The 15,982-nt window shown below is 35.6% G+C and overlaps 1 protein-coding gene across 1 annotated transcript in view; it reads right to left on the bottom strand.

The window, feature by feature from the left end:
- Positions 1–1,871: 1,871 nt before the first annotated feature.
- Positions 1,872–15,982, bottom strand: part of LOC119639176 (jmjC domain-containing histone demethylation protein 1) — a 15,103-nt gene continuing 992 nt past the window's right edge. The window contains exons 2-5 of the mRNA XM_038036437.1: positions 5,775–5,935; positions 4,214–5,580; positions 3,453–4,156; positions 1,872–3,385 (exon numbers count right to left, since the gene is read on the bottom strand). Of these exons, the coding sequence (XP_037892365.1) occupies positions 1,940–3,385; positions 3,453–4,156; positions 4,214–5,580; positions 5,775–5,935 (3,678 nt within the window). The 3' untranslated portion in view covers positions 1,872–1,939. The remainder of the gene's footprint in view (positions 3,386–3,452; positions 4,157–4,213; positions 5,581–5,774; positions 5,936–15,982) is intronic.

The raw sequence follows: 15,982 nt of genomic DNA, 5'->3' as shown, positions 1-15,982 counted from the left end.
TCTAATTGATTTGGAAAATCTTGTCTTGTTTTTTTCTAATTTCTTCTGGTGGACACTTTTTAGTTTTAAGATTTGGAAAATCTTGTCTTGTTTTTTTCTAATTTCTATTTTTTTTGCAAATGGATAGCCTAGTCAATAGTAAAAGTAGTTCTAAATTCTTTCAGTTGAAGTGAAGTTCAGTTTTGTTCGGAAATTTAGCTGCACAGTTCGATTGTGTGGTCACGAATAAAGTTTAACAATTTTGTGAAGAACATGTTTAACGCTATTTTCTTCAAAGGGTATTAAACAATGTGCCTGGTGTGTTACGTTTCTCTACGAGAAAAACGTAATACTTTCTAATTTTACTTATTAAGAGTAAAAGTTCATTGACAGGAAAGGCAGGACCAATAGTGGATTAAAAATTTGTTACTTTTTCTCTTTTTGTTCGATCATCTACTACAATTGGATAGGTGTAGTAAACTCCTTCGATCACATACAATCTTCCCGAAATTTCAACTATAGATAGTGTAAAGAAATTAAAAGGTTTACTGCAACAGAGAGTTGCAGTAATGGAAAGTTGTAGTTGTAGTATTATTAATTAGGACGAGGAGTACGTTGTCTTCATATTCTGCTCGGCTTCATAAGCGCCAAGTCTGTCCGTCTCTCATAATGCCAATAAGTCTCGGCAAGAGACGGTCCCTAACATGTAAGCATTTCGTAATGCGATACTCAGCCAGTCGAAGTGCGGCAAAATTTTTTTTTTTTTTGTTTTTCTGTTTGCTTCCACTTCAAAGTGGATGCATATGACGGTATGCGATCGCACTACAATAGTTTTTTTATTTTTGTTACACAGTTCACTGCAATTGATATTGATGTTTAAACGACGTAAATCTCGGTTGTTTACAAGCAATCGCTCAGTGTATACAGATCGCATTTTTAATAGACTTCACTTGGAAAAAATTGCAGCCGAAGCTAGGGATATAATTAAGTTAAGTTGCTAGGTAACCTAAGAGGGAGTTATAAACTGTTTTGCTGGTATTTTCCGGAAAAAATGTTACACATGAAAACGATGAAAAATTTGCTTACGTCCATCCGTACGTCTACAGTATAGGCAATCTAGGATTAGCCTTAGTTCAGAGCACATTACCAGGTCTCCAAAGATGTGCAAAAATGGATCAAGGACTGTTTCACCCCGGTACAACGAATTTTGTACCACGTGGGCATACATTCAAAACTATTCTAATACTATTTCAGTTTCACTTGCCCTGAATTGAAAAATATATCATTTTTCAATTGGAATTTTATTGCAGATTTAAATAAAAGGTCGATACATTATTATTAGTAATATTATTAATTTTTTTTTTTGTTTGTGTATTACTTAGCAGCATCAATATATATATATATATATATATATGCTTGTTTGTATCTAATTATTATTGCGAATGAAGCAATGCGAAATTTTTGCATTATTATTTATAATTTCTATTATTATATATGCTTGTATGTACAATATATTAAAATGAATGCTTAATGGTATATTGTATAATATATTATAATTGAAGAAAATTTTTAATTTAATTTGTCATAGGAAGAGACTTAAGTATGGAAGGAAGAAAGGAAAGTGCTTGAGTACACGAAGACAGTTAAAATTAATTATCGCTAAGTTAAAACTACCTACGCAAGTAAATGTAAATGTGTGTGTGTGTTTTTTTTATTATTCATTTCATTAGATTTTGTAAAATAGATCGCGTTGGGAATGCTTGTATAATATCATAATTAAATTTTGAATTAATTAATTATATGTCACAATAAAGTTTAGAATTTCTTTAAATTTAAAAGATCTTTGGTTATTTCTAAACAAGAAACGGACCCCTTTTTTTCACAATAAATGCTTTTTTTTTTTTTTAATTTGTCTACTACGGCTTATTTCGTTCAATAACAACTCGTAATTTGTTTTGATTTAATCGTTCCAGTTATTAACTGAGCCAGCTGCTGAACAATGCGTTGCCGATGATGACGATAAACTGATGCTAGCTCCCGGTGAGTTTGATTGCGGTAAACGTCTTTTTTCCACCAATTTAATGTCCTTAACACATAGATCGTGTTTTGATTTAGCCGCAAATTTAATAACGGCCTGCGTTGAGACTTGCGGTACATGCCGTAAGTCAAGCCATATAAGTTGCTCACATTTGGCCAAGTGCTCCAGCGATAATTCGGACACTAAACGGCATGCACTCAAATTTAATTCAACTAGATTGGCAATGGCAGTTGACGACGTTCCAATTTGTGCTACACCGGCATCAGTGATACGCTGACAAGATGACACGTCCAAGTGTATTAGATGTGGCAGAAATTGCGTTACATAACGCAATGCCACATCCGATATATCGGTGCCGGCTATTTTCAATGTCTTTAAATCACGTAAACGGGTCTTTGAGTCGGTTAAACCGGGTCGTGAATCTTTTGGTGGTGAAAGTACATCACGTATAGCTGCATCGTTCAGACCGCGAACGAAACTCATATCTAATATTTGTAACGGCGGACATAGGCAGGTGTGTAAAGCAAGTACCGCTTGTATTGGGCAGTTTTGCAATGAGAGATTCTTCAAAGCCGGTAAACGGGCAATTACCCAGGCCAATTGACGCTTAGCAATCTGAGTCCAATCTAGAATAAGATGTTCCGGTTGTCTTCTTACAATCGCAGTCAGCAGGGAAGCTGACAACTTCATTTCTGAGCAATTCATAGTTTTCCATAAATCAGGATCTACGGACACGTTTGACCACACTTTGCACACAGAGCAACAAGCCACCAAAGTTTCTTGAGGCAGGTAGCGAAATATAATTTTCAATAAAGTTGGATCCAAAGCTAAATTGGTAGTGGCATGCGTGGTACCATTGCCATTGTATCCCATATGAGCTGACGGTCTTACCACATATTGCGGTTTTTTGAGCACACGCGTCGATGAATTAAGCATTTGTTGAGCCAATTGCGACCGTATCGAATTTTTCTTACGACCTACTTGTCCACAGCTACCACCGGTAGTACAATCGACCGATGCACTTGCATCTATGCTATCTTGCATACTGCTGCACATACTAAGACCGTCATCGCTTTTTCGTCGCTTTGTTTTTTCTGTTACTGTGGGTAAATTACCCGGCGACGGTGTATCGTAGCTGCGTTCGGTTTTCACTTCAACTGGCAAGTGTCGTTTTAAGTTGTGCTTCCAATTAGTGACATTTGCGCCACTTGCTTCCATTTCTGATTCACTGGTAAAAACGAAATCGTTGTACTGGCTAACATTTGCATGTAGATGCGAGTCCGAATGTTCACCCGTGGTAATGTTGGCTCCGCCTACGGAAGTACGCCTTACTTCTGATGATTTCTGACGGGCGCGAAAATGTCTTGGCTGGAAAAAAGTAATAAATAAAAAAAATGGTGAAATTAAGTTTTTTTTTTTTACTCTTCGTACATACTTTATAATCATTATTCTTTCCGGAGCGACAACAGCTCGGACACTCCCAACTGTTAGGTAAATCTTCATTGACAATTCCTTTAGCTTCGGCAGCATCTTCAGTACCATCCAAGGCCGACAAAGCGCAGTCTGGATGGGCAATTTCATAGCATACCGAACATTCCATTAGAGATGACGGTCCATCCAATGAGGCCAATTGTTTCGTTTGAGGTGAAACGGGAGTTTGACGCCATCCATCCAAATGACAGAAAACGCACTGAGCCGTCACCGGCAACATTGGCGATAAACATTGACGCATCATGCATGTCTGTTTAGCTCGTCCTGGTCCGCCAAATTTAACCATATCCAAGCAAAAACTGCACTCACCACAATCCGAACGTTGACAAGCCGCACAATTTTTGCATCGTGTGCGGCGCCTACGCGGCTGCCCTAATCCAGTAACATTTGGCGATAGTTTGGATGACTCAATCGGGGAATGACAATTATCTATCGCTGGGTTTACATTGCCGCCTGAAGTTTGTGTTTGTGTTTGTATTGGTGACAAGTTTTGATTTGATTGTGCCGACGTATTATTCGAAGAGCAAGAAGCTATTACACTAACCGTATTGTTGCTGTTTGCAGCAGCGGCTACAGCATTAGCTAAATGCATTTTTTTGGGGGGACGATATTTCATACTGTCAGGCGGTGAGACAAACGTAACCGGTTCTGAAATTGAAAAAATTAAAATCAACATCCCTTTCAACTATTTGGAAGAAGTCGAACCTGTTTGGGGGGGTGTTCCATTTTGAGTTGGCTCCTTTTTGATAGCACTTATTATTCCATTCTCATTAGTCGTCACTGTACTAGTTTCGCGGATCACCGAGTTCGGACTAGAATTCGTAGTAGATACGGCTGCTGCAGCGGCTTGCGCAGCTTCCAATTGCTGCTGCTCTCTTATAATCTCTGCATTTTTCCGAGCGATTTCCTGTTTGATTTCTTGTTTCACCCGCACCCGATCGTATAACTGAAATTGCGGATGCATTTCGCCAGGCGGCTTTAAAACTGATTCTCCCGTTATCGCCAACTCGGGCTTATCTTTACAATGGCGTTCGACTAATGTGCGCACGTCTTTTATTAATGCCACCGGATCTCGAACTAATTCGGGAACACATTTTTTATGCGGGGGTAAATCGTACAAATACATAACAATTTCTTTTAAACCGAACAACTCATAATGAGTTAAGTGTATGTGCGGGCGTGAACATATCTCATTTTCATTTAGCGAAGTTTCGCTATCCAAATGCGAATGACCGAGCAAAACGTAAACGTAGCGGGCTAAAACGTACCATAACATTTCGGTAAAGAAGGGATAACGAAATTTTTGCGGCACCTTAGTTGCGTCCTCAACTAGAGCGGTTTTCAATTGTTTAACAATGCCGAAGGAATGCAAAAAATTACCGCCAAATACTAGGGAATCTGTCGGTGTATAAACAGCATGAATCCAACCGGTTGGTATAAAGAACGTATTCCCCGCCGTCAGATACACTCGTGCACACTTCTCCACTGTATCACCAAAAAATATATCCGATTGTTTACCAGAGAGCACCCATTTCTCATAGAGTTGCAAATTTTTCTCGGTAGGCGGTATAAGCCAAAAAACTTTGCTACCTTTGAGTATATGATACCAAACTGAAGTACCACCGAAATCGATATGAAAATCGGTGTAGCAATTCTTTACCGACATTAAACAATATTTTTGCACTTTTGGGTACATCATGTTACCCAAAATGTTTGTGCCTTCTTTTTGAGCATCCTTCAAACGTTTCGGCCAAACAACATCGACCCAATCAATTTGTCTTACAATATCGGGACTTTGTATATATGTATCCAAACGTGTATGAGAGAATTCTAATGAGATTACGTTAAGTAAACGATCCTTTTGCGGACTATCATAATACTGTTGCCATTCTTTCATCGTCATTTGCAGGTTCTTTTGCGTATTCACATCCATTACGTCCAGTATACGCCGCGACCCGACACATAAACGTACATCATTCACTGTAAACTCATTCGGATCCGGCATTCGTATACCCAAGCCCGTCTTCTCGCGAAACAATAGCGGTATATTGAAACCATATTGTTGCAAGAACCTGAAAGCAAACCAATCCATCAAAAAACGAACGCAAAACGAAAAGAAAAAAAAACAAACAAATTAACCGTAGATCAAACATATAAATTACATAATATAAATCAAAAATTTTGCTATGGTCTCCGATTAATTACCATAATTCAGTTATTGAAATTATTAATTATTATTGTTTTGAAAATTGAATTGAAAACTTACGCTACGGTTAAGTCGGAGCCATTCATTTCGCGGACCATCCCGGTTTGGGCAAATTTCGATGATTTAAGTTTCTCGGCAACACTAAAACCTCGCGTACCTTCCAAATCATCATCACCTAACGCCCATTCTTCCAAATAGAGTTTGCGTTGCTTGCGCTCGCGCTGAAAGGAAACAGAAAAGACAAAAACAACACAATATAAAAATATTTATTGTAAACATTTAACGGATCAACTCTTTCGAGTGGCGAGTATACTAGTCAAACGCACACGCAGAATATATATATATATATGTATATATGTATATATATATGTTTAACCTGTGCATCTGGCGTGAAGCCATAATAAGACGAGTTCCCTGCAACCATTGGCAGTTATAAATTATAGTTGAATTGGGCACGTCTCACCCTGCAGGAGAGAGGGCCTATTCCAAGCACTACGTACCAGAATGACAGTCTAGCTATGATCCAAACCTTTCTCTTTGGACAGGGCGATGCATACCAAACAATTCTAATTATTTAATGCCCCCGCATTTGAGGATAGCCACAGTCAACACGAGCACTTCCCGAAGGATTGCACCCAGCTGTCAGGCCTCATACATTGGTTAACGTGCATGAGTGAAGGCATACCACCTTCCACCGAGATTTTCACATGGTGCGTGTGCAACCATCCTCCCGGAAGATCTTGCCCAGTACCAATCACAGTTCAATCAACCGCCTAAGCAGGTTACTCGTGACTTTGTGAGCGGGCAACCCGATCTTCGTGGATTCCATAGTTCTTAGCATACTTTAGAATTATCGGTATGCACGTCTCATTATGTTCATAATTTGATACTTGCATTTTGGATTTTCCCTGCTTCCGGGGGAGACACACCTACTACTCTCCCTCTTAGATTTATTGTACTAGAAGAAGTAATCTACCCAGCTCTCGCCAGGCACCCATCGCACAACACTATCGGTTGCTTAACTACAACCTACCTTAACTACCTTAACTACTGGTTGTGTACTCGACCTGCTGAGTAGCTGACTACATTGGTGAGGAAGTCTGCAGGCAGACGATGTCCTCCCGTGATATATTCGAAGACTCTCCAAGGAAGAGACCCAGGTCACCGGGGAAATACACGAAGTAATGTATGTAATATGGAAATCAAGTTGTAAATAATAAAACGTTTACGAAATAAATTAAGTTCGTTAAATTTGGGCCACGTCGTCATGTTTCAGGCATCCTTCAATATGCGGGCTTTCATGAGAAAGCCTTTGCCATTTTTGGAGTACTATTATCAAAACGAGTGAATAATTGTATTAGGCAAAGTGGTGTAGGGTATATAATTGCGGCCTTGCCCGAATATAATGTCCTTCATTATCATTTCTTGAGTTAGGTTGATGGGCAAGTCGCTGTATTGCCAGGCTATATTAACGAAATTTGGGATTTAACCTATTTAAATATATTCAATGTTTAGTAGTAATCCGAGTACGCATGAATAGAGGAATTCTTCACAGCATGTGGCACCTGCTAATTGCTTATATGATTGTGGTTAGGTTTGTTTATATATTCCTTTCCATAATTTCAAGAATGCACTCCCAAGGTGAATATAAATAGAAAGGCAAAAAAAATTGCTTCGCTCGTAATGGCCTGAGCTATATTTTTGTGGAAACGTTTCATATCGAAATTTTAACTTTTGTTGTGCCGAATACTGCTTCCCGTACCCTATTTTGAGAACTAATTATACGAATTGCTGTAAGAAGTGACGTAGAGGGTAGAATATTTAGGGTCATGATCGACTATATTGTGTTTACATGAGAACATGTAAGAAGGTAAGCTTGGTGGTAAGTCTGTTTCGCGAGAAGACGATACAGTATTTTAGTTTTTCAATAGTTGAACAATTTCTTCGAAATCCAAAGTCCACGGGAAAGTCTTGGAAGGAGTTGATACACAACACTTCACTGTTTTACTTTTTGTTTTGACGTAGTTAGTTTTTGAGAGTCTTCAGAGCTCCTTTACGAGTGTATAAAGTATTAATGATAAACGGAATTTAAATTATTCCACACTAAGAATAGCTTCGATATATCTAAATGTATTTAAGAGCTTGTCTGTGACTTACGCTAATTTACCATATAGATGTAGATCAAAATTTGTTGTTCTAATCGTGAAGTTGCCTCGGAAATCTGCGTGACAAAATTGCGTAATTGTTGGCAATTAAATCGCTTTTTGATTATGGGAAAGATCTTCAAAACTCATTCATTCATTTTACAACAAGTTCATTTATCACCAAAGGGATCAGGTTTTTCTGATCACCTAGAAGCCATCGAATTTTTTCAGGCAACGTGTGTAGCAAGGGTTGTTGATTTATTCAATGAAATTTATTAATCAAAGTAATTCGTAGGCATTTTCTTATATATTTCTTAAAATATTGACCATTGCAGAACAACAACAAGTCGAATCTTATTATTATTATTATTATTATCGAATCTTAGAACTTTAACTTCTTATGAAAATCCTTCAGCATTAAAAATTTTAAGGAAATTGAATCATTTTGAATCTTATTATTAATTATCGCATTCCATTGAAATTATTGTATAGATCTGATCGCTCTGGGAAGCAATGAAAGTCAACAGCAATGAAATCGATGAGTAAATGTGTGTTCTTTCTTCGGTTTTTATGTTATTTATTTTTTTTACACTAGGCCAACGGAGAATGCTATGGTCGGGCAAGGCTGGCTTAGGCTCTTAGATACCCTACACCGTCACTTCATGTGATACGTTGATTCACCCGCTCTCTTAACAATACACCAAAAATTATATATTATTTTCATGATAGACTTCATATTCGAGAATGCTGGAAATGTCAACTAATGTAATCTAAATTTGCCTAAGGTCCAATTTTTACCATAAAATATTATAAATTTTACCATTACAGCATATAAAAGGATGGCATCGAGAAGATACATTCACGTGGCTCAAATTAAATAGGGTTAGATTTTATTGAAGTTTGAACCTCTTTACTATATCATGATTCAATCTCGGCAGAAACATTTATATGGCAAGGCGATCAAAATATCGGATTGCGGAAATACTATTCTAATGTCAAAAATTACAGTTTTTTTTCATATGATGACTTATACAAATGAGGCGTTATGAAGGAAGTGGTCGAAGAAATCGCGCGATCCATCCCATTATCAGTCGATTTCATCCTTGCAGCGAAACGTGTCAGAGTATCAAATTTAATCGAAATATCTTAAAAATTCCGACTTGTACGTTGAACATGAACAAACAACAGGCGGATACAAGTTTAACAAAAGTAAGGTCCACTGTAAGCTCTTCTGCATGTTACATACGACCGCACAAGCTTAATATAACCCTCTACCATAAGTGATATAGGGGATAATGGTTACACCATCGTTACACAGTGATAAAAGTTGCGTGACAAGTGCCTTAAACTTGTCCCTCATCCCTAATCAACCCTAGTGGTACAAACAACAACAACGGGGCCACGATTTCTCACTTTAACAGAATCGAAACGTTGCATTTTATTACATGTTATTGTTGCTGAAACGACTGTTAACATAAAGAAACAAATTGAAATTGAAACTCATGCTTTGCGCATGACTTGCAAAACAGCCCTTGGTTTGAGCTAAAAATTGAGTGAACTTATAATGAGAGTGAATTGATGAGAGTGAGAGAAAATCATTATAATAATAGCATAAGCTGATGAGCAACAAATTCAATGAGGTCTGTCTGCATTTTTCTTCCTGAAGCGTGATTTCACAAAACTAAATGTAATATAAAAAACAGCAAGTGTAAGAAGGAGTTGCGTTTGTAAAAAGGAACGAACTTCCGACGCAACGATAAAAATCAATAATTTTCAAAATTCTATATAAAAAAATGTAAGGAATAAGCTAAACAAAAAACAGCTGATTTCGGGTGAATTGTCATTTAATACCGTTGTAAGTGTCTTGTTTGATTTTTAGTCTTACGAAAAATATTTGCTCAGAAAAAAGAATCATTTCGATGATTTTTTTTTTTAACACAACGATAATAACAATAATAATTAAACTAAAACGTCTCCTATACACACGTCACTTAGCCATTTTAGTACAATTCATTAAAATACTCAAATACAATTTTAATATTACCGATGTAATGGGGCAAGAGAGGATGAGAGGATGAGAGAGAGAGAGAGAGCAAAAGAGAAGTCGAAGAGTTTTGACAAACATAGGCACGAACTATTTTAATGCATTTCAGTTTAACGAGTTAAGAAAGAAGGCAAGCGTGATATTGAAGACACTTGCAAAACGATTTTTACAATATTTCCAATCCAGGAATCTGCCAGTAATCAACATCTTAACAGATGTAACATATTCTCTACATAACATTAATGTTAAGAGTAATTTATTTCCTTCTAAATGGCAGCCCTGATTGTTATTATTGCGCTAACGCGTACTTGTCGTTCTTTATATATGTTTTCCTCGATTCAAATCTCATTCGTTGCCCGTGATGTGATGCAGTGATCAATTAGATGTCGTGTGCGGTAGTTGTCTTTAAGTGCATTTTTTCAATAACTATTTCATTTTGCATACCTACGTGTTTACAAAAACGCGCTAAGTAGCTATATACAACGCATCACATATTTACGTACATACAAACAAAATTAAACTATAGCGACCCTCTTTTATGGACTCTTTTTCCGCACTTGCCCTGAAGCTGGTCGGCTGTTGCTATACATTAATGTATGCATTTATGCTTTTTAAATTTACATAGCTGCGTGTGGTATGTGTTCGATTATAAGCCCTCCGTCATATAAACAACATGTATATTGTTTCGTGTGTTGACTGCACTCAAGGTATTGCTTTTCTAATGTCGTCACTTTAACCCCACTTATGAAACACAAAAAAAAGAGTAATGTTTACCACGTTGCCCTTTAAGGCAAAAACACAAAATCTATTCGATATGTGTACTTTAACTGATGTATATTTTTAATGTTGATTTCATTCTTGTTGCTTCTATTAAAATCATGAAAAAAGTTGGAAATCTCTGAGAAAGAGGCCTTTTCGCACATCTATAAGCATAAGTTTATGTTTCTATGATAGATAAATATATATTTATGCATGTATACATGTTTGCATATATATAGGAAACTGGCCTGTGAATGTCTCCTGCATAGAATTATTTGTGTATATCTGCATAGGCAAATGTACACATAGGAATATTAGCTCCAAATATACATGTATATTTCATTTAAGAGTGAGTTTGCATACATTTTATTTTAACAAGCTATTCTCGCTCGCTGTCATGTTTATCTTGCAGATATAAAATTGTTTTCAAACATGAAAAAAAAACATTGGAAGTATTAAAACCGTTATTGTTTATATTTTCATTTTTTTTTGTTTTGTTTAGATGAATGGATTGTTGACTATAAGAGCAATATATCCAGTAGCGTGATGACTTATATTATTTGTTGATTTTTTGCATTATATAAATTATGGCGCCAGTGCAGATGATCTTTGGAAACAATTGCTGATGCCGTTGTCCTTGCTTAAGAGGCAGATATGTAGTGATTGTCAGTTAAGTACTGTCCTTTCTACAGTTATTTCCATAAAATTGATTGCAAGCTTGGACTGACAGACAGCAGCAACAGAGCACAAAAAATTGGTAATATTGTTAATCCAGTAAATTTTGATAAAAAGAAGACAGCTGCTTGAGATGAGCATTATTGCCAGCACGAAAGATTTCATATGCGCTATATAAATTCCATATCTTCTACTTTATTTATTTATTCATTTTTTATTTTTTTTATTTTTTTTTTTTCAAATAAATACTAAACCTAATAAAACACATACACATACATTGTAATCGTAAAAAAAGAAGAAAAGAAAATCCCTTCACTGTTACTCTCTTTGTTTGAAATGTTTAAACACATTGTATCATAAAATTGTTTAATTTAACTAATATATAATATACATACATATGGCCATACCGCGAAGAAAATAATGTATTTCAAATAAGTTGGAGATTGCGAGATTCTCTGAATTTTCAGTACAATTCTATAATTATTGTACGCACAAATAAGGGGTTCAGAGTCTTCGTTTTGTAACCTTCAAGTTTTATCCAGAGAAATTTGCATTGAGTGTTTCCGTGTACTTTGGTCATCTTTATATCCTACACCACTTGTGGTACATTGCATATGAAGTTAGTGCGGACGTATGTAACACCCAGAAGGGCTTAAGACAGACTCACTTTCGATTATGATTCTGAATCGTTGTAAGCTTGTCTGTCTGTCTGAAACCTATCCACGTAAATTTGTGTTCAAGAAACCTACGCGATTTTTAACATATTTTGATGAAATTTGGTGCTGCGGCCTATTTTGACGCAAGGGCGTACGGTATCGAAAATGGCCAAAATCGGTTCACTTTTTCGACGACTCCCCATATAATGCCTTATTTGCAAAAAAAAAGAAGCAATTTTCAAAATTTCTCTACGAAAGTGACTAATAAGTAGTATTTTGACATTCTAAATTAGCATGAAAACTTTGTACAGGGTGTGTCAATTTTTGAACCTCCTCTCATATAAGGAAAACTGAAGTTCATACGACAAAAAGGTATAATTTTCAATGCTTCATGATGGAAGTTATATCACAATACCAATTTTATATAAAAAAATTAACTATCCCAAATTTGGACCATATCGGCCTATTTTTTGGATTCTAACCTAATAAGGATTTTCACGAAAATTGATCCTTTGTAGAGCAGAAAAGTCGAAGTTTTAATATGTGGTGTTGGAAATTGACCCATAACAATACTTTCGTGGAAAAATAAGAATTGTATTACATACCGTGTGGTGTAGGGTATTTAATGGTCGACTATAATGTTGTTGCCTTTTTTTGAAATGAAAAAATAAAATATGTCTTCCAGGTCCACTTCGATCATCCGCGTCTCTACTTATATCACCACTGTTATAACGCAACCGATAACTTTGAAAGTTACTTTTGTTTAACTTGTTTAACTCCAAGTTTTATGGTATTAATAATAAATAAACAATTATACAAAAGAGACCTTCTTCTTCTTTTTCTTTTTCTCTTACAGAGTCCAGAAAAACTTTTAAAATATTTATTGCTTTATTTTAATATTTTTACATAGCGCAACACGCACACACGTATGTTTACATATTGTTCGCTTATATAATATGTCCTTTTTATGGTGTTTGATTGTAAACATTTATGAATATATATGCATAAATACATACATGCACACGCACATACACATATAAGAAAGAAAAGAAACTTGTTTCGCCAATTATTTAAACGTGTCATCAACGAAACATTATTATCGTCTTTAGTTAGTTCTACATACGTAAAGAACTTAAGACCTTGAGTGGTTGTTTTTGTGTACATTTCAGGTCTTTGCTTCTTTTTTCTTTTCTCTTTTGATCGGTGGTATACTGACTGGTGTAACACACCAGCTGAATGCACGGTTGAAATTACATTTTGTTGAACTTTAGTACGGGTCAAAGGCTAATATCTCGTATCATTAGCAATAAAGTTCATCCAACAAGGATATGATGCAAATTGAGCCATCGTAATTTTAATACAAAAGTTTCATCTCTTTTTCAGACGACACCTATAACGTAAGGAAAGTAAATGAGAGAGCATAACAACATCTCTAACATTTGTATGAATGCTTGACCTATCTAACTTTGCTCCATGATTTATTTTTTTCTTTCACTTCGCGGCAATTAAACCGCGCATCGTAAATCAAATGAATTCCAGGACTTAAATGTAACACTGTACATAAAGTACGCATGGAAAGTCACTTTTTCATTTCTTAACCAAAACCAGGAAAGTAAACCTTTTTTTTTTGTTTGTAGAATCATTACATGTTTTGATCGATCTGCTTCTTAAATTTACCACGGGCCTTATATATTTTCCGATTAGGGGTTAATAAATGCGGATATTTAAAGTAATGCAATGAATGATGTATAATCTAGAAAAAAAAAGTGACAACATTATAGTCTGGCGACGCCCACCATCACACACCCTACGCCACTTCGCTTAGTCTTTCGCTCATTTTGGCAATAATACACCAAAAAGTACACATCATTTTCATGCAAAGCCACAATTTTGATGCAAGCCCGCATATTGGAAGGTTAGAATTTCTCTCCACATATGAGTTTGCTGTTTCATGACCGCGCCTATATAAGTGCGATTCTAAAAAAATAGACCTATGCAATCCAAATTCAATAAGGTATCAATTCGCTCTTAAGCGCCCATGAATTAGTGGAAATTAAACCTTTTTACCACATAAAGTATCAATTTTCGCAGGAACGGTTATATGGGAGGGCGTTCATAAAATTTCACACCAATTTGCAAAGTTTTTTCTTATAATCACTTTCCAGAATAGGGCATTATATGGGGAGTGGTCGACAAAGTGAACCGATCCGAATCACTTTTAACAGCATTCGCCCTTGGCTCAAAGCACATCAGGGTACCAAATTTCATCAAAATATCTCAAAAATTACGACCCGTAACTTGAACACAAATTTATATGGATAGTCATCGGATGGATAGGCAGGCTTAGCTCGATTCTCAATCGATGGATCTGTCTTAAGCCCTTCTAGGTGTTACACACGTCCGCGCTAACTTGGTATATCCTGTACAACAAGTGGTGTAGAGTATGGTGTCGATGCTGAATGCAGAGCAGGTAACGATCGAGGGCACACCTGTCAGGCGATTCCATTCTCTCCATTTCACTCTACCTCTTTGCGACCGCCGAAAAAGTATGCGCATAGAAAACATTCCCTGTGAATTATTGCATTGGTTGCGTATTCAGTTTATGTTGCATTGTTGATATGTCCTTTGATCAATTTGATACGTTTTTAATACGAACCAACATAAAAGTACTTCAAATAGGTTTGGCAAATTTGCAGTCGATATCGTAATGTTTCGTAAATTCAATTCGAAGCAAGGACAGGCCTCAATTGATTTATATTTTGAAACTAATCGAGAATGTATTATATATATTTTTTCACATTGACCTTTTTTTACTCAACACTCTAAATCATCTGTTCTTGATTTGCTGAATCGCAGAAGAGAGAGATATCGTATAGTGCTAACGCAACTTCTTTCTGATTATTGCAAATGTTTTGATAAAATGATTATGGTTATAAAAATCGAAAATCCTAAAAATTCAAGAGAGCACATTACAGCAAGCAGAATGATGGGAATAATTTGTTTTCAGGCACTGTCCTTTAAGTTTGTCGTTCTTTCTTTCCTTTTTTTATGTAAACAAACAAAGATATATAGCTTACGTCCTAAATGTCAAAATCATATGTTTTTTGTTTATTCAAAATTCTTACATCGATACCCGCTCTCTCTGTCTCTCTACTCTCACTTATTCTAGGTTCAGTTCAAACAAAATATTATTATGATGACGAGGGAACTAAATTTGCTAGCGTTGGCAAAAAAATCATCTTAAGAATCTTTAAAATTTAGCATTTTAAACAAATGACGAAGATAGCAGCATAGTGTGAGTAATGAAAATGCAATGATACTGCAAGTAAACAACAGTTATGCTCAAACATAATAAAATGAAATTATTAAACCGTTTTCATTTCTAAATTGTATTTTTCGTCATACGTAACAAAAAAAAAAAAAAAAAAAACATTAATTAACGTCAAATCATTTATGATATATTATATAGATTTTTTTTTATATGAGAGAAAGAAAATATTATGCCATGTACTTAATAGCGCTATAATCCACTGGGTAAAATACATAAATGAAAATGAATTTTTTAAAAGAGCGAAAGAGGCGAAATAGAGAGCATATAAGAGACGTAAAATGCAAAAAACAATCACAATAAAAGCGAAAAGAATCTGTCGTGCGGCGTTTAGTTGAGCTTGAGCTTGTGTCCGCAATTGTTGTGTTGTGGACGTGGACGTGGTGCGTGAGACTTTATCGCAAACAACACTTAACTTGTATATATGAATATGTATGACAGACGGACACATACACACGTATATATGTATATATGCATGAAAAAGTATATAAGTGAAATATTAAATAACATACGATAAATTAAACTGTAATGTTACGCTGTGCAATTATTAAAGAAGTAAATGCGCGTACGCAATCATTTTCATGTGAGAATTAATTATTAAAAAAAATAAATAAATAAATAAAAATAAAGAGAAATATATTAAATTTTAAAATATTTTAAAA

Source organism: Glossina fuscipes, unplaced genomic scaffold (genome assembly GCF_014805625.2).
Source record: "Glossina fuscipes isolate IAEA_lab_2018 unplaced genomic scaffold, Yale_Gfus_2 112, whole genome shotgun sequence".
Classification (NCBI taxonomy): Eukaryota; Metazoa; Arthropoda; class Insecta; order Diptera; family Glossinidae; genus Glossina; species Glossina fuscipes.
Note: the sequence above shows the minus strand (reverse complement) of the source record. Positions and strands in the feature narration are given on the sequence as shown.